The sequence below is a fragment of the Echeneis naucrates genome, chromosome 4, assembly GCF_900963305.1.
Source record: "Echeneis naucrates chromosome 4, fEcheNa1.1, whole genome shotgun sequence".
Lineage (NCBI taxonomy): Eukaryota > Metazoa > Chordata > Actinopteri > Carangiformes > Echeneidae > Echeneis > Echeneis naucrates.
Genome location: NC_042514.1, coordinates 8,155,810 through 8,176,067, shown reverse-complemented (window position 1 = coordinate 8,176,067; position 20,258 = coordinate 8,155,810). Strand labels below are relative to the sequence as shown.

Here is a 20,258-nt window from a genome sequence, read left to right as displayed (position 1 = left end):
ATGGAGAATGATTTAACAGTGAGCATGGCACTCGTCTCAAATGGTCAAAACCTATTCCCTATATTTTTCATTCACAAAATGAACTACAAGTTCACCAGGATTTGTGTCAACGGTGTAAAACCAAAAGAACATAAATAATGTGAATAATTTTACCTCAGGGCAGAGGACCGGAGCTACAGGGCTGGCCTGGCTGACGTCGTGGCTGGGCTGGCCTGAGGAAGGCTGGTGGTAGTGGTGGTGGTGATGATGGTGATGAGACGGAGAGCGGAAAAGTCCTCCTGGGATGTGGGATGGGCGAGGGGAGTGTGGTGGAGGAGGAGGAGTGGGGGGGCTACAATGAGCAGAGGAGGGTGACTGGTGGTACATGGGAGGGAGCGGTTGGTGGTGTGTGGAGGGTAGGGGGAATGAAGGGGAGCCTGGGGAAGAGGGAGAGGAAGGAACCGTGTGAGGCTGGGTCAAGTGGGGACTGGGGTGACTGTGGGGATGATGGGGGTGGTGGTGGGAGTGTGGGTGAGGGTGGGGAACACGGGGCTGCCCCGTGGGTTGTCCCATGGCGGCCTCTGCATTGCCCCGGGTGATGAGGTGCCTGTGCTGGAGTTGGGGACCGCCAGACTGCTGTGCCGCCAACTGCAGCTGGACGAACATCATGTGATCACCCACACGCAGTGCAAGGGTGAGGGGGGAGCGGCCGGACAGGAAGTCACTGACCTGCAGGAGGAAAAACGAAAAAAGTTGAGTTATTTGATTCTTGAAAATAACTTGACATAAAAAGCCACCAACACAATCACCACAACAGAAGAAAATATTCATTATGCATTGGTCCAGTAGTGCTTGCAGCACTCAGTCTGGTTCATACCCTTTTTCAAAAATCACATGAATATTGACTTCCTCCTTTGTAAGTGAGGAGACTGCACCATGGACAACCGTTAAAATACACACAACAAAGCGTTGAGCTCCCCCTCTCATGGAGATGGGACACATCACATTAGCCCATCATGCAATCAATCGCTATTCTGTAACACTGGCCTATTTACTTGTGCTGGGGAGCTCTGGAGATGGTGACCTATTGGAGAATGTACACACAGATAGAGCCCACTCTCAATGTCTTCTCACTGCCCCTCAGTCCGTTCTTAGTCAGCAGTGTCATTTAATGCAGAGACAAAGGCCACCCTTCTGTTTGGCCTGGGGCCTGAAAAATCAGTCCCACGTCCAGGAAATACACCCCGCCTGCTTCTCCAATGCAGAATGGCTGATTGTTCACGGGTCCAAGGCGGATCTGGAAGGGCTGCCCATTTTTGGAGCTCTGGCAATAGCTGACAGAGGCCAAGTGTGGAGGCCTCCACTGACCCACCCATGGCCCGGATGGACACACAAACAGACACAGGATAGCGGAGTTGTCGCGAGTTGGCTAGCAGATTCACATTAATAACAAAAGCCCTCTTGTTCCTCTCATGCAGGCCTGCATCTAACTTAATGTGTATTGCCACTCACTATGAAGTCTATGCATGTGTGTCAAATTGTGTGTGTGTTTCGTTTCTTGTGAGAGTCATTCAAGGGTCAGAAGCCCTCGTTGGGCCATGAAGACTCAGCAGTAATGACGTCTCAGGTTCTCTCTAAATACAAGAAAACAGGAACAAATAGCTTTGGCAAATGCAAAGTGACGCCTCTGTCCAAAAAGGTTTGAGCAACGCTTACTGCTTTGTGTGTTTTCAGTCCCAGGAGATGCAGAGAAGGAGGGAGGGTGGAGGGGGGAACTAGAAGACAGAAGGAGTACTGAAAAGCTACTCGAGGGGAAGAGAGAGCACAAAGAGGATGGTAGATGGAAAGAAAGACTAATGACAAAGCAGAGAAAACGAGCAATAGACACATACATACAAAGACAGAAAAAGAGAGCAGAGGTCTCACTCCCTGCAGACCCTGCAGCCTTTGGAGTGTGCCTCTGAGATGGTGGGCTGTAGTTAACCCTGTGAATCACCAGGTTCTACCCTCCATCACTTCTCTCTCTTTTCTTCAGCTTATTTATTTCTCTATCGACTGCTGCCTCTCTGTTGCCAGGGTGACCTTTGCACATTGATATTGACATGGTGTGGCAAAGCGGATGGAAGGAGAGGAGAGGTGAAAGGACGAGAGGTTTGGGATGATCTGGTGGCTGAATTTCAACATGTAAATAATCAACAGCTAAGACAGCAAAAAAAAGAAAAAGAGGAAGAAGAAATCAGCATAGAGGCTTCTGCAGGATAAACAGAAACTCAGCCTTTTCAGAGTGTAAACTTCGTCACTAATGGCTTGTTGATATAGTCCACGCCCGCCATGATTACCCCATCTTGTTAAGACAATAAACTCAGCAGGCCAAAGGCAGGGTGTGAAGCAAGGAGGGGAACAGGGGCAGGGTGTTATGTGAGAGTGCTCTAGGAAACTCCACATACAAAAGGTCACCTGACAGACAAGATGTGTGAGAGTGTGTCTGTAAGTGTGTGTTTCTGTTTGAGACCTCAGGGGGAGGCAAAACCCCAAAGCTGGTGGGGGAAGTGAGAAAGACAAAAAGAGGAGGGAGGAGAGCTGAATGCGCCTTTGACTGACAGCTGTCAAGAGAATGAGTTGACAGTTTGCCAACCCACAACGCACAAACACACACCGACAGACATGCACACAAAAGTCAGTGGCCCCCGAGGGAGACCATTAACCCACTGTTTAGTTAAAGGGAGGGAAGAATTTGGGGGCGGTGAGAGCCCTGGGAAGTGAGCGTCTGTTTGCCTATGGTAGTTCTGCACTCCTATCTCACATTTAAATATATCAAGATTGTGTCAGCATCGAGGTGAGACCGTTTATAGTTCACACCTTGCATCTGACTCAGTCTGCAATGAAGTGCCTGAGATCAAATTGTCATAAATGTTTAAGTAAGACTTATTAACTGTTAAGTGTGTCTCTAAATGTTCACACTGCGCAATTTATTTTAAATTGTGCATTTTGAGAGCAGTTTGAGGTCATCTTATATCCATTACCTGTGAAGGAATCATACAAGATGGACTTTATTGCCAAGTATTTGCAGGGCCTTTACTGAAGCACTCCATATTTTCTGAGTGTGTGTGTGCGTGTCTGTGCAGGCAAACGCGAGAAAAAGTGAACGAAAAACGACGACAGTGACTGACAGCAGGAGAAACAGAGAGGAGGCTTGATTACCCTTCTAATGACTAGTGTGGATTATTCAAAACCACCAAGATAAAATTCATGCACTCCTACTGAGCTTCCAACACCACATGGCAGGCTTCAAATTAGCCAGCACGAGAACCAAGTTTCCTCCCTCACGCTTCTTATTTTTCCTCCTCCTGTCGATTTGTGTCACTTCTGATCTTGGGAGTCTTAGTCACTGACTCATAAAGTCGATTTGGATGTTTCTCACATGGGCTCGCTTTAGTCTCACATATATGAGACATTGAAATGCGTGGAGATCTCCTCCTCTGTAGCCATGTGTGTGACTCATATGGGGTCTCCGTACATACACTCACCACCCACCACAACTTCATCTTTAGGCTAGAAATTAAAAGGCCAGAAAACCCACATAAACACAGACATCTAATTTGCTGAGAAAATGACAGGGCACGATTTATCTCCTATAAACTGATTGGTCACTTTCTTTTCCCTCAATAGATAAACAGAAGGAACCAAAGTAAACCTTCAGGTGTGTAACTCAGCTCCTCCATATGAAGAGCTTTGTGCTTTTCAACTGACATGATATTTTCCTGACGTTCCTGAATACCCAGAATAGGAGAGTGAACAGCTTGTGTAGCTAGAAGCTGGGAGCTGTGGAGTGGAACACCTGAAATAGGGCCCGTTTCCTGAGGGAGAGGAGGAGGAGGGTGATACTGTGCGGCCTGCCTCCCTGCCTGCCAGAGGCTAGATTGGCGAGAGTGATCGTGTAACAACAAGCCTCTTCCAGACGGACAGAGACTATGAGAGAAACAAGGGGAGGGAGTGTGTTAGAGAATATGTGCATGTGTGTAGGGGGGAAGGGGTTCTCTGGTGCTGGAGAGCTGGCTAGCAAATGATTCCCAGAGGTCTCAGCTAGCAGCTCTGCTCCAGTCCAAACATGCCTGTCTGCTCTCAGGAGCACTGCCAAGACAGCCAATGTGGCTGGCTACCACTGACGTCAGGACAAACACCAGATAGCGCTTTCTGGAACATCACAGACAAACAAAAGAGAGCTTCTAGGCTTGCCTTTAAGTCTTCAACACTCCCCCTCTTCCTCCTGTTTTTCCACCATGCTCCTCGGAGCACACTTGACAAATTCCAGTTGTTTTACAAAAGCAACTCATGGCTGTTTGTGGTGGTTTGTTACAAGAGACACAGGAAAAGAAGAGGGCCCCACTTTTGTTGTGTTAAGGCAGACAGAGAGAAGCCAGCCCTTCATTGTTCTCTTTCTGATGCAGCAGCAGTGGTATGCAAAGAGAGGAGGAGCCCATGCCTGAGGAACAAGGTGTGTGTTTGCTGAAAATAACATACGTAGGTGATTATACTCAGTCGAAAACTGCATGGGCACGATGTCATAACAGCGTCTATTCAGGGACATAGAGGTGTTGCTAAAGAGCTCTTGAACTTAATTGAATCCGCCACTCCTCTTAGCAGCTGACCCCACAATTCACGTTGATCAACCATCATGTTTTAGTTGCCGGGGTCCGGCAGGAGGAGGTATTTTGTTTAAAAGGAGGCTTTGGTTGCTATGCAGTAATGGGGGAAAATATGATAAGGGGTGGCCAGGGGAGGAGGATTGGAGAATAGATGGAGGGGGGGGGGGCATGAAAGAGGGAAGGAGCAAGGATGGTGAGGGGGGATGGGGGATGCGGGCGATGGGGGTAGGGTGTCAGAGTGGTGGTGGTGGGTGATGAAATATTCAGTGAGAGTGTGCCTCTGGCTCCTTCTTTCCGTTTTTTTTTTTTTTTTTTTCTTATGACATCTCTGGCTGACAGTTTTATTTATTGGGGTCCCTGTGGTTCAAGGAACTCATTTGCAGTCGTTCTTCCTTTGCACACTAAGCGAACTAAGGGAGGGAGATAAGGAGTGCGGGAGGAAGAGAGAGGCTCAGAGACCAAGGGAGGGTGAGAGAGACAGGGAGGGAAAGATAGAGCATGCTGGCAGCACTGAGCTGACATTCATGAACAACTGAGCAGCTTTGTGCCAAAGAAAAGAGGATAGAGGATTGGAGGGCGGGACAGAAGGGTGGAGAGAGGGAAGCCATGAGAGGAGGAAGCTGTCTCCTCCAGCCATATTTTGGTTCCAACGCTGCTCACCTGTCGAACAGCTAGGTGAAATGTACAGTTCAAAAAGCTGCTTATTAACCCACCTATCGACTTAGATGTTTTGATCGCACCAGGACACTATTGATAGTCTCTGTGCAGACATATACCAGCTAAAGATGCAATAAGAGGCTCTAAAAAGAGAGGAAGCAAAAAAAAAAAAAAAATCAATGACTTAGATATTGCCCCAAATCCTAAAAGCTGCTGGGGGGGATTTTCGAAAGTCCCCATTAGAAAGATAGGTGTCTGTAATACTGCCTGATAAGAAACAGAGGGAGCTGGAAGGAGAAAGAGAGAGCCAGCTGGCCATCACTGAATTTCACAGGCCGAATGAAATGAAAGATCGGAGTGGCAAAGTTCAGGATCATCAGGTTTCTACTTAAAGCCACTCCTCACACACACCAATGGTGCCAGCATCTGACAAAATACACGTACAAGCCTCTGGGCCCTCAGACCATGTGTCATATATCTAATTCAAAGCAAGTGACTTGCTTTAACTTTAACTCATCTGCCTGCTGTTTACACTAAATCCATTTATTCCACTGAATGTCTTCTATGCCTGCTGATAAGTAATATTAAATCAGGATACTGTGTTGGTGGAGAAGAACACCACTGAGCAACTTGTATAAACATCACAAAATAAGAGCTCATCTCCTTGAGGTAGAATGTACAGGTAAGTGTCGAGAAGGTGACAGGAGAGGAGGGAGGATTTTGTAACTAACGTAGGTGAGGAGACAAGAAGAGTGGTGCGAAGAACAGGCAGTAGCGAAGGTTCTTTCCTCAGTGAGTTTTTTGAGTACGGTTTTTTTATGACGTAGCATTTCGACCTAGGTATAATAACCCCAGTTCTGTGTTTCAACAGCAGCATACACCTAATTGACTCCTTAGAGTTAGTGGTGGCTATCAGATATGATATTCCTAGCGTCCATCCTCCCACGCAGTAGCCCCACTAGTCACGACGCCTGCTACTTGAATCACAAAAGCTCAGTGTCGCCAGGGAATGGGAAACAATGACAGTCATGACTCCAATACGGAGAAATTGAGACTTGCTTTACCACAAACAAGGAAGCACACACATGTAGATATTAGAAATGGATAATGGCCCATGCACACATACATGCATATACACAGTAGGACAATGAAATTCCCTGCAAAATCCATCTCTCCCTTGATTGCCCCACAACACACCTTGATTCCCTCCACCCATAGCAGCATCCCCCTCCCTCTGTGTATTTAAGCATCACAAAGGGGATTACACAGGTGCAAAAAATACTGCGTGCTCAGCCTAATAATGCAATTTTCAAGGACAGGATTTACATGAGCAGGGACTGAATAGGCCTTTAGATCAGCATTGTCTTTTATTCCATACACAATTTAATTTACAACAAATTAATTTTTGTAGCTTTCATTCAGCAACAAAAAAGCAAATTACCGTCCAAAAGAACATGGGTTCTCTTAAGCTGCATGCATATAAAAAGGCTTCATTTCAATGGCAGTGAGTGCGACAGAGGGAGTTGTGTGTTATAAAAAGCAGGAGGATCCTCTCATATTGACCAACAGGCTGCCTCAGTCATTTTTCAATTCTTTGCACTCCCAAATCCTCAATACTATTACTCTTCAATGATTTCCAGTAGAGCCAATTCCATTGATTAACTAACACCTAGTCAAGGTAGTGTGTAGTGTGCCAGGCCATAAAAAGAACCAGACCATTTGCAGTGAACTGTTTTACACAGACTCATGTACGGGCACACAGATGTGCACAGGTACATAGGTCGTTGTCCATAAAGGTGTATTTTCTCCAAAGTATGCGTAGCTGGCCAAAGTCATCTTCATCTTTTTCTCGATTCCCTCCCTTATATTAGACCCCTCCCTGTATTTCAACATCTGTTTGTTACCAAGGGATGTGTACTCATCGTCCCCACTACCTAAGCCTGCAGAACTTGTGCGTGCACACACACACACACACACACATCGACTTGACATCTTACAGAGTGACTTGAGCTAAGTTCTCCCTTTCTTTTCTCCTCCACCTATCTGGCCCACTTTGGCATGCCCTGAGGGAGGCAGAGCAGAGGAAATGAGGTGAGGGTGACCCTGAAGTGACTCCCGACAGATTGTTAGATCCTACTAGTTTCCATCTGTCTGCTTTTAGACACAATGGCAAAACTGTGCCATATCTGAGTCTGTTGTTCCTAGAAGTGGGGGAGGTGGAGGAGGAGAAGAGTGGATAAGGACAGGAGGTGCTTGTTGGCAGGAGAGAGAAAAGTAGTGCAGATACATATTCGTATTCTGTAGGGACATATGAAATGGCAGCACACATCCTCCTCCCCAAAGCAATCTGCGTTATTGTTCAGATTGTTCAAAATTTGTCAATCTGCAGCCCACTAAGCTTTGCTCCAGCTGGGCCGTGCATCGATTTTGAAACCAGTATGCACCAACGGGCTGCTGCACTTGATTGGATATAGTTGATGTCACTGTGAATGTATGGCAGATGAAAGGGGATCATGGGAGGAGAGTGAAACTTAAAGGGTGACCCTCTGGCGCTGTTTTGTGTTTGTCAGCTGAGCAGGTTTGGTCCTCATGCTTTAAGACAGGAACAAAGAGGGGGCTGCATGGGGGAAGGGTAATGGGGGGATGGGAAGGGTGATGCCTGCCTGCCTGGTTGGCTTTTATTCTAACATCAATGTGCATCAATGAGCAAATAGTCCCTGTGTGCTGAGAGGAACATATAATCTGTCTCTTTCTGTCAAATACCAAGATCAATAGTTGAGGGACTGATGTCACTGCCTACATAGCCACTGAATTAGTGAATATTGCTTTCATTTCCCTTTCACTACTATGTCTTGTAAGTATACATTTATTTTACTACTAGGATCAGACATTTTCTCATTCACCAAGCAGGATGAGAAATCCTCTTAAATATATCCTTTCAATTCTGGTGTGTGCATGTGTGTATTTGGCTGTGCATGACTGCATAAGTAAGCTGTGCACACAACCTCTATTTAGCAGATAGAATGAAAAGAGAGTGGCACAGGCAACTGTATTTTGATGGGCTGTCAGGAAGCAGTGGCTTAATACAGCTCGCGTGTCATGAAAAAAAAAAAAAAAAAGTCTTGTGAGGCGCAAACGGAAGAATTAAGGCAGCCAGGATTGTCCTTGCTAAAGAAGCCAGCCATCACGGTCAAACTGAGGCAGCTAGCCGGACTTGCAAACCACAGCACATTTAAATTATAGGATCCTGGGAGAGCTGTTAAGCAGAAACAAGAGAGGGAGAAGGAGAGAAAAGGGGAGATGGCGCAAAGGGGGGAAAAAAAAATCTCATTTTAATAATTGCTGGGGCCCCATTTCCATAAAATATTTCCCATCTTACTTGCTCCACTAAAGTCTGAAACAGCCACTGGAAGCTGTCATGTTCTGTCTGGCTGGCTGGCTACGTAGCTGCTAGCTGCAGACACCCCCTGAATTCTGAAAGGAGAAGACATAAACTGGTGCACTCTGTCCAGTCTTCCATGAATACACACACTTCCTGGGAAAACACCCAAGCTGGAAATCAGACCTGACACGACCAAAATATATGGAGGGGTGAAGAGTAATAAGAGGTCCAGGTGTTCATACCCATTTCTTTAGAGGCTACCACAGCTAACTGCCACCCCACATCTACCCGAGGCTATTTTTGGTTGTATGGGCATATCAGTTATCGTGTCAGACACTTTTAAGAGCTAAGTGCATTGATTGATTTTTGATAGCCCCAGAGTAGGGGCAGGGGGGTGGGGGAAAGCTTTTTGTTCCTATTTTCTAATCTTACTCAGATCTGTAACCTCTCCACAATCTATATCATTCCCTTCCGCTTCATGAATTATAAACAAGAATCAATTTCTCTGGATAAAAAACACACTTAAGTAGCGTTATACCTTTATTTGAACTTCTCACACTGATATGTTCGCTGTGCTTTTTATTCTTCTATACCCACTGCAGTATTACGGTGAAACTTAGAGTAAATATACACGTAACAGTTATGCACAGTGAGCAATTCTTGTGAAAAACACAAGCATGTTACTCATAATGAAGCTACAAGTTTAAGAGGTTATGTGGCCAGAAAGAGAGACAGAGTTGAGAAGAACGGCATGGTGAGAAATCTACTCGTCTGGGTCGGTGGTTGAATTATTGTCAGCCTCTGGTGAAAATGACAGTCACTCATGGCTGCGCAGCAAAGGCGTACCACATGATGGGCAAGGCTTCCTTCCAGCCCACTGCCAGTAACATACACACACATAAGGACACATCTACTTACACACACCTACACGCACAGTCATCTGCTGTCAGTGCTACAAGAAGCATGCTGAGTTCACGCACACACACACACACCCATGCAAAACAACACTAGGATTTCCACCATAAAATCAGCAGGGAGTGAAGCCATACCAAAGAATACTCCGCTATCTCTCAAAAACCTACATTCTCCACTTCCAATTAAAAAAAAAACACGGAGTGAATTTCGAGAATTGTTTTTCATCTGAATGTGACGGCTCCATCTCTGTCACGCTTCTTACGTCACTATCCGATTTCGCTGCCCAGCTCTCTTTTGACATCATTCAGCAGTGCAGTTACGTACATCACAGTGTTCCCGAACACTACAAAAGGAAGTTGATCTGAGTCAGTCAGTCAGCTGCAGAGTGTTTCATACGTCACAGTGTTGTCTGAGTGCATTCGGCCTTATCGCCTGTCTTCTCGCTCTCGCTCTCTCTGTGGCCAGCACGGAAGACTAATTGCCTTTTTTGCTTTACTCTCACTATTGATCACTTTGGTGAGTCATTTCACACTGAGTCAAATGCATGGTGTATTTAACTGGGCCTACAGAGTTGTTTCACCATAAGTCAGGTAGTAGGCCCCACTCAAAGTCAGATACATGCCAGGCTTCCAGGAACCAAATGCTAATACTGAGTGAGGAGGTTGTCATCTGATGATCCAGCACTCTGTTTATGACTTAGTGAGACTACACTCAATCTCCATGTAGCCACAGCACACTTCCTGGAAACTTGCCTGTGCGTGTGTGTGTGTGTGTGTGTGTGTGTATGCCTGTGCACATCTGTCAGAGCATGAAATACAGAGGGAGTGGATAGAGATTACAGATAGAGGTATTTGCAGTAACGTGGAAGTATTAAGTGCTTGTCCTCTCAACATCTCACAAACTTTCTTGTGCACTGTTCACTCTGGCTTCTCTCTGGCATGCATGTTCACATGCTCACACGCTCACTGTCTCTCTCTCTCTCTCTCTCTCACACACACACACACACACGCACACATGCGCACACTATCACAGATGTTACTAGGATACAGGAAGGTGTTGCTGCTTATTATATCCTAACAGCTCACACTCGATGTCTAGCTTGGCTTGGCTTGGCTTGGCTTGCTTAAGAGGTTGAGATTAGACAAGCAAAGAGGCTTGTGCTTGTGCATCCTGCTCAACTCATCTCATTCCCTCCTCTGTCATATCTGGTAGTTTCTCTGTAAAGCTGCAACCTCCCATGTCCCCCATGCAAACACACACATAAAAAAGGTCCAAAGCTCATATTAGATTGTGGCCATGGTTGCATGCTAAGTTTTGAATCCATATTATTTCAGGGTCAACGTGGAAATACAGTTTCTTACCTGAGTTTCTGTTAGGCTCTCCAGGGCTTGCATTACTGACTGTTCTGGTCTTGATGCTTGAGACTGCACAGCAAGAGAAATGGATAATAATTAATCCGTTTAAATGGACTGAAGGGAGAACATGTCAGTCATGCAAGGTAATTTCTATGCAAATTTTTTTTTGATGCAAATGCTCATTACATATAATAACTATTAGAAATCCAAACTAAAACAACATGACAGTCAAATGAGCCTTACCATTAATCCTGCTTCAACTGTTGGTACAAGTGTTAACTTGCTCCCATCAGAGATGCCTAGATCTTGGAGTTTGCCTGAACTTAGTCGCCTGAAGGGTTAGAGAGAACAAGATAATTAGACTGTGCTGACAATATCTTCTCTCTTCAGACACACAAATACCCTTCAGCCAGGGGGGGCAGACAGACTTCAAAACTAGTTTCGAAAAGAGCCGTGGGTGAAAAGCTCCATGAAAGAAAAGTATTGATTGGACTGTCATATTTCAATTTCGAGTATAGTGGAGCTTGACAATTGCTCGCAGTGGATATTTGGCACCACTGCCACTTGCCTAAGTGGAGGTAAGTATTTTCTTTTGGCATTTGGAGTTGAACAAACGAAGAGCCTGAAAATCCAAGGTGAAACTGAACCACAGTCCTTGTAACCATTATGAGAAAAAATAAATAGGGCGACAGGAAACTATTATTGATATTGCTGATGTATTGTTCTTGGTTAAAATAAAAAAATAATAAATAAAAAAAAAACTGTATTGCAGATGTTTCTGCAATGCCAAAGAACACTAAGACAAATGATGTATAATACATTTACAGGGGCTTTACTATTTAATGGTTAGCGCAGAGCAGAAGTATCTCTTCCACAATGAGGAAAAGCTTTTATCTTGCAGGTCACGAAGCACTCAAAGCACTCACATCCAGGTGTAGTGCTTCCTATAGTCTTATGTAGAATGTTTAGGACAAACCACTGTACAAGCATGACCCAAATCTCTCTCAATGCAGCTGAACAAAGACCTTCAGCACTGCCTTGGTCTACATTTTGAGGGGTAGACTGGGGAGGGGGGAATTAAAACAAGGTTTCAGGTTTTAGAGGATGATGTGATTTGCTGGGTGATTACAATAGGTGGGAGCTGGAAAATAGTGCTGACTGTCCTATCCTACCCTACCCCCTCTGACATTTTTGCATGACACCATCAGCATTAGTGTTAGCTCTTTTGACCCAGGCATGATTCATTTAGAAGCCGACTAATACTGTATGTTTGGGTTTAAATAACAAAGGTCTAACCATCCCCTCACTTCTACAGCTCCGTCCTGTGGTGCTATTACAGGAGCATTTTCTGAGTACTCAAACCCAGCAAGCCGAAACCTCACACCCACAAATTCACTGAAACCATCAAGGAGTGACTCTGCTTTCAGGGATACTTGGTATCGCCATGTAATTCAACACTTAGATCCCGATCCAAGTAGAAGGTACATCCATATTCAATTATACAGTCCAAGATGAGCCAAATGTATGCCTGCAGTAACACAGTAAATAAATTACAGACTGCCCAGTGTGACTGTACTCATCAATTTTTAACGTGTATGATTCACACAGCATTAGCAATTCAGTCAGGCTTCGGTATTTATAATGAAGGAGGAATGAATCAATGCGAGTGTGCAGCTCTCCTTGTCAATACTGTTCCAGTGACCGGTGCGTCCCCTGTGCGTAATTCCAATACCGTGGTCAGTAGTTTCCTTGAATGTATTGATGGCCGAAGCAGCCAAGGTTGTCTCTAAAGCGCCCCAGAGCTCCAGCACAAATAAACACAAAGTATAGATTAAACCATATCACTGCAGAGCCAGAGGGTGAACACACCTGAACTCGGGTTTACTCACATTTCCAATCGCAAAGGCATCACAACACTACGGACAATGGCTCTTGGGACAAAAGGCATTAAGTGCTGTTTGTGCTTCTTTCCCCCTCCACAGTAAGGAGGCTACACTTTGCAGTAAACACATCTCAACCGTGCACGAACACATGCATCAGGTTTACTCACGTTTCTTTGTGCAGCAGAGCGAGTCTCTCTTTTGGTACTTTGAGTCTTTGCGACAGCCTCCTCTTCAGTCCCTCCACGGTCTCTTCCAGGGGCAGGGAGAGCTCGAAGCGTGTGCCGGTGGTGGAGTGGATGTAAAGATTCATGGAGGGCTCAGTCGGGACGGCCTCGCAGGACGAAGCCCCGCGACTGGTGCAGCTCCGGGCGCTGGGATGCTGGTCCATCCGATAACCTGTGATCAGAGGGGGGGGGGGGGCAAGGCGAGCAGAGCCGGGGATGAAACGGGTTGTTGGAGGACGGGGAGCAGATCCGCCGCTTCGGCTACCGTCCCTTGTTGTGCTTGCAAATCAAATGCAGCATTCAGAGAGCTCTCTCTCTCTCTCTCTTTCTCTCTCTCTCTCTCTCTCTCTCTCTCTCGGTGCCTCCTTTCCTCTCGCTCTCTGAGAGTCACAATAAAAGCCGATCCGTCCTCTCTCCGGCTGATCTCATGGGAATATTCCTCCCAGGAAAGTGAACTACATAAAGCGTGTTTGTGTCTTCGTTAGAGCTCTCTCTCCCTCTTTTGTCTCTCTCTGTCTCCAGCGTGTCCGTGAAAGTCTTCTTAAATGCTACATAGATGTGCAGATGCCAGGCAGCAACGCAAGTGTGCAGTCAGCCCAACACACGCGCACAAACACGCACACACACGCACAGACACACACACACACACAAAAAAAAGCCACGAACTCTCATTTACGTAAGCGAGTGCCTTTTAAAACAAAACCCTGCTAGGTTTACTTGGAAATAAAATAAATTCCCTTCGGTGTTTGGAAAGCTTTTGAAAGCTTCGGAGGAATGAAACGACACCGTCCGTAAGCTGCGATGCCTCGCACGGCTAGAAGTGAGAGGCTCTCCGCCGAGCACTCACACCCTCCGGAGCTCCGGCGAAATATCGACAATGAACATTGTCAGAAAGTATCTCACTTCCACCATCGATAAAAACACGCCCACGGCCCACCCCCGGGGGCCGGCCCGACCAATCACAGCACAGCTCCTGCAGGCCGTCGCTGCTCTCAGCCAATGGGAAGATGAGATCCACACCCACGTGGAGGGCAGGCGAGTTTGGGCCATTCATAATAAATTACAGCATAAAACAAAAATATACGTGTTATAGTCGTGCTATTTAAACAGAAGTTACCTTTAAGTTTTCACCGAGTTGAAGTTAAAAATGACGACTTCATTACTTTTCGCTATCACCGACTTCCTTATTTTCTGGAGAGATAGATAAATTATAGACTGATCTTAGACTCACGAACCAAAATGATGAATCGCTGTAATTTATGAATGTCCTAATCTGATGTCTGTGTTACTGAAAGTAAACTTTTAACCGTGTCAAAGAAAGTGGCTCTGTTCCTGACTACAGCTGAACGGCAGAGAGGATGTAGTTACCTTAAATACCCCCCCCCCCCACACACACACACACATATAATTAAAACAGTATAACAGTACATCTATGTCACATTCTTTACTGATAAGAAGAACTTATCAGATGTCATGGGTGTGATGGCGGTAATACTGCTGTCGTCTTTCTCTTTCTCCTGATCTCAGCAACGCTTAGGCTACTGATGTAATCATGAGTACTGCCTTATGCAAATCACCCCTTTAAATGTTATATACTTTCTAGGAAGAAATATGGGCTATCAGACAACTCATAGGCTTTACACTGCATATATTGGGCAGCACAATCAAATGTCGATCTCAGTATCTGCAGCCAAACTTTGGATGTGACTTGACACTTTCGTACATGTTTGGTAAGCTGCAGCTGTGACTGCAAAACTTGGTATTTTCCAGTCTGAGGCAATCAATCAATGCCATGATCAAAATTCCCAGTAAAACCTGATCATATGAGATTATATATACATACACAAACACACACACACACACACACACACACACACACACACACACATTGAGTCATCCCTATATTTTCAATGCACATGTAGGGTCTTTAACACCAGAAAGCTCATACAAGGTCGCCCCCCAGCGGCCGAGGGGGAAACTTTCACAATCAAATCTTGAAACTGAGTCATAGTTTACTTGGGTCTTGACAATGGAAGAGAGTCCAGTTAAGACTTCATATCGAGCATTTGTGGGCCAAAAACATGAATACATCTGTTCATGCGTAAGAGTCTATCATAACATTAACTTATTCTCGTCTTTACGGGAGTAAGGTACCGTTTGATTGTGTTATTGTGCTCCTTTGCTGCCAACAACCAATTCTAATCATACTTACTAAGGTGACTCTACACTGTCGTCAAAAGACCTAATTTAAGGAATCATGCCCACAAAATTTACATGGCTCATCCAGTCACTTGACAACAAGTTTCTATCGATCCGCGATTGACTGCTCCTCTCCAATCAATGTCTTAGCCACCAACGCAGTAAAGCCCCTGTCCAGACTCCTGTGTCGACACGAAGAGTCAATCTAAAGTTTACATGCCATCGAGTAAATAAGAACCCACATGAACATATCCACTTACCAATAACTGTGGCGAAAACTGTGAAGCTTTGCGCTGAAGTCTGTTGTGTTCCAGTCTGTTCCCCCAGCTTTGGCATGTAAAGTAAAAAACCCAGAATGGTAAAAAAAAAAAAAAAAAAACTGAAGAAATTATTCCAAACTCTTTAATATCCACTGGAGGGCTTATTATTAGTCTGAAAAATGTATACTATTATTATTATTATTATTATTATTGTTGTTGTTCTCTTCAGCGGCTTCTCTGGCCGTCTCGTGCGTTATCCGTGTACAGCGCGCGACGGTTACGCAGCCGCCTACTGCCGGCCAATGAGGAGCTGCAGCTGTGTCCTAACAGTGCCGCCGCGTGCTGCTTCCGCACGGGCCGCCTTCCCAGTAATAAAGGGCCGCCGACGGGAAGGTGAGACAGCTCCGCACCGACTCCTCTCTCAGATGGGTGGAGTGTTTTTTTTAAGGTGGCCCCACTTTTCTTTTCTTTTTTTTAGCGGGTCGTCACCGGGGGGTTGGATAGTGTGCCTACGCAAAACGGCGACAGATACACATACCTAAACCGTGTCGATGACTCCTCCGACGCGACCCCGGCTTTTAATGGAGGAAAATGTCGAGATAGGAAACAGAACAGCGTCCACCGGCGCCGCGCCACCTTAACAAAGAGTCAACGAAACCAGGCGCTTTGGCCATATCAGGGGTGTTACCGGCCTCTGACGACATAGAGAAATATGTCGCCGGGCAACGGAGCAGGTAAACAGGCTGCCTGGATACGGGGGCACGCGCACAGGTAAACAAAAACTTCAGCGGCACCGTTCACGCACTTTTTTTTTTTTTATACGGGAAATGCGCTTGTTGCGGGAAATTTCATGGATAATAAAAAAAAACAAACAAACAAAAACGCAAATCTGCCTCTTAAATATTCACAGAAATGCTGCTTGTTATTTAGGAGCCAAATGTAGGCACTAGTAGAGGAAACATATAGATATGTCTTAAATCAAAATAGAAATATAGGACACATGTTGATTCTACCGCCAACATTACAAATTGACAGATGTTATTTAACACTACCACTTTAATAATGCCATATTTTTATATACATAAGATAGAATTAATATTATTTATTACTGCACTTATCATATTGCCAAATCTTTGCCTGTGGCGTGCAAGGATTACTTGTAAGTGAATAAAGTAGTTTTAAAAGTGCATTTTCTTCTGTAGCAGAAAATTGCACTCTTGTGGTAAAGTACTTAAGTAAATGTACTTTACCACAGTAAATACATTCCAAGTAAGGGATGTTTTTTGTAATTTGCCCATGCATTGATTGGATTAATGTAGCTCACATGTGAGATAATCATCACAGTAAGGTTCACCTGAAGGACAAGAGAGATGTTAGGCAAAGTGTCAAAGGGAAGAAAAAAAAAAAAAGCCAAAGTCTGCCTTAAAGTCAGTTAACATTCACAAGCCAAACACTGTCCTTCCTCCAAGCCTCAGGGCTGGTACAGACTGTCTGTCTGATTACAGAGACACACTCCACCCTGCTGTGTAGAGGACGTTGTGCCCCACAAGCATATTATCACATTGTCTGAGGACTGAATCATCCTTGAGTGTGTATGTTTGTGTGTGTTTTGGAGAAAGACAAAGCAGTGTGTGTTCAAAAGAAACACTGGCGTTATCTCTCAGAGACTCCATAATCACACAAAGGTGCCTGTCTTTTCCTAGCCCCAACAGCTCCCTCTCTTGCTCCTTATCTGTCTCCATCTCTTTATTTCTCTCGGGGAGATGCTGATTCACTGGAGCAAAGTGAAAGGAGTTTGTTAAATGCCCTCCTCTTCTTGTAACCAAACCCTTTGTTTTAGTCAAATGCTGCGCTTTTGAATTAGCTCGCTCCATAGACTGTTTTGACGCTTGTCATGCTAGCAGGAGCACATTAAGGGATCTGTGTGTATGAGACATCCATACAAAGAGAAAACTAATAATGTGCATTGATATGTGTCACTCTGGCCGCTTGCGAGTCAAGTTCTTCTTTTCAGCTTGGCTGTACTCGTCAGCAGGTCTAGCTGTCAACACAGCTTTGGTAGGCCAGAACACTCTGACCTTGTTTGCCTGAATTGGACTGGAGCTGATCTGACAATTGAATATGTTTTGTGACAAAGGTGCAACCCTCTCCACGTGTAATCCTGATCTCAACATTTCCTTGTAATTGGCCATTTTTCATTCTTTAGTAAAGTAGAAGACATGTTTTTTTTTTGTTTGTTTGTTTGTTTTTGTTTTTATTTTTTTTTTTAGTATTTTGGGTTGAGAGCTTCATTCAGTATGTCATTTATTTTAATCCCCAGTAGCTGGTACAGACCGTCCTCTCATTCTATCTCTGCTAATGTGACAAATCACAATGTGATTAAGTAAAAGCATCCAGTTAATGCACAAATTTATCATCACACAGCTTATAAGCCAAGCGTTTCTCACTATGTGCTGCATGGTGTAGTAGGATGCACATGGATAATCCTGTGATGGAGGATGCGAGAGCAACCCCCATATGCAGCCGTCTACATGGCAATGCATCACACATACTTCTGGGAAGAGCTTATTGACAAGGGAGGAAGGACGCGTGGGCGGGCCGTAAACATTTCACATTGGATATCAGATCTGGTGGGGCAGAGCAGCCTGTGTGTGATTGCGCGTGTGCCCACAAGTGTGAGTTTGTGCATGCATATCGATGCACGAGCAACAGTGCGCAAGTTGTTGTGTGAGTGTGTGGGACATGTGTGGGCGTGTGTATGTGTGTGTGGGTGAGCAGCATTCCTATCCGTCAAAGTCACCAGTGGGCCGCCCTCTGCCTCAGGAGAAAAATGAACCATGCCTAACGCTCTCATCCCGCTGCTGTTGTTGTTGTCCTGCCACCATATCCTCCTGATTCACCCGGAGTGGCTGTGAGTGGTACAGACACACCTCACAGGCCTTTGCAACGCCACACTCTTAACATCACCTCCGGAAGCTGACACATAGATCTGCCTGAATTCCTTACAGGCTGATAAGGTGTGAACTCTTGGGAAACAGATCATACAAGGTTTTATCTCTCACAGAGAGATGCGAGGGTGGCAAATACTGGGAACATTTACATACAAACATGCACAGATACAAAGGAAAAGTGTGTGAGGTGCAGGCACTTTTTGCCCTAATAATCATGTGTTAGTAGTGGGACAATGTTATAATTTGACGTGCAATTCAGATGAGCTCAAAGGGCTTTTATAATCTCTAAGAATAATAAGCACTTACCTGGTGACTTGTATTTTGCGTGGTGGGAGGAGTAATCATTTCATTGGGCTCTTCGAGCAGGGCACCTTCTATCCCTGGTGTTTTGTTGATCTCAGGGACTTTGAGGAAGTTTCTGCATTATTTATTTTCGTAGTGGGTTAAGAATTTGTATCAGACCCTGGACTCATAACAGTTTTTGACTCATTAACATTCAGGTGTAAAGTCAAAATGAAATGACATAAACATGGTGGTACTGATGTAGGCTGACCTACTATAACCCCACTTGGTTCTTGGTTTTAAAGGTTTTATCAGGCTCAGATCGTTATGTGTCTCTAATTTGATTTACATGTTGTCTTTCAGACAGTATTGACTGTGGCCTAAGTGCCTGTTTCCGGGATTGGATAAAGTTTCTGAACTGTTTTAGAGCTCAGATGTTTGAATGGTGTCCACTGACAGTTTGGTCAGTGAGAAAGGTTTATGGGTGGAGACTCATGCTTACACGTCGAGACATTACTGTGGATTAAGAGAACAATGGAACTATGACCAAACATGTTTAATATAAAAAAGGACTTTATAAAATAAGTAACTATATGAATGCATGAAATTTTTTTTTGATACCATGATTTTGATCACAAAGTCTGTGTCAGTCAGCACAGTGATTTGGTGACTGGCTGGTGATTCATTATGAATGACATCTATTATTCATGGCACAATCTACTGATACACACTGACTGTTGTGATGACACATTGTGTGTTATGCATGATGTGCAGAAGAGAATATGTTAAGTAAATTTCATATTTGTGCTGTGTGGCATTAATTGATAGAATTAATTTAGTATATACTGATAAACATATAAGGACATGATTTCATATATGCATGTCAATATGTGTGCAATAAAATAATAAAAAAAAATGAAGGACAGATACAATTAAGAGATAGAAATTTCATTTAATGCTGCAACAAAAAAGCAACATATTTGTGAGTGTTCCATTTCCTCGAATGTTTTTACTATAGTTATAACTCCGATCTGAGTAATTTTTCTGAAAGAATATGTGCCTCAGAGCTTGAGGAAACATGGTCATAGTAGCAGCAAATACAAAGTGGGATAAGTGTTAAATGTTGCGATGGAGTTCAAAAACCACCCAAGATGCAGTGTAGGGTAAAAAAAAGAGTCATCACGGAGATGAGGAGTGATCAGTTGAGTGGGAGTGGGAAGTATTTCAGTGTGGACAGGGCCTCTGATCCCACACCTGCCGAAAGAGCCCTGTCTGAAGTGCTTGCTCACCCATCGGCTCACAGCACAGATGACTGGTGACACATCTCGAGCTGTACGGCTTTACACAGTAAAGCAGACAATGTGCCAGGAAAAGTGTCAGAGACCCGGCATAAGAAAAAAAAAAAAAGCGAGAGCAAATGTGCCAAATGTGTAACAACGGGACTAGAAGAAAAAGTGTCACTTCAGACTACGATTAAGCACAGTCACATTGTAGAGTATCTTCTGAACATCTAAGCCAGGAACAT

General features: G+C 44.6%; 1 protein-coding gene across 1 annotated transcript in view; it reads right to left on the bottom strand.

The window, feature by feature from the left end:
* The window catches only part of midn (midnolin), a 28,158-nt gene extending 12,302 nt beyond the window's left edge, over positions 1-15,856 (bottom strand). Inside the window, 6 exon segments of the mRNA XM_029500689.1 lie at positions 356-537; positions 540-708; positions 10,941-11,003; positions 11,178-11,265; positions 12,985-13,213; positions 15,501-15,856. Of these exon segments, the coding sequence (XP_029356549.1) occupies positions 356-537; positions 540-708; positions 10,941-11,003; positions 11,178-11,265; positions 12,985-13,213; positions 15,501-15,576 (807 nt within the window). The 5' untranslated portion in view covers positions 15,577-15,856.
* Positions 15,857-20,258: the final 4,402 nt, after the last annotated feature.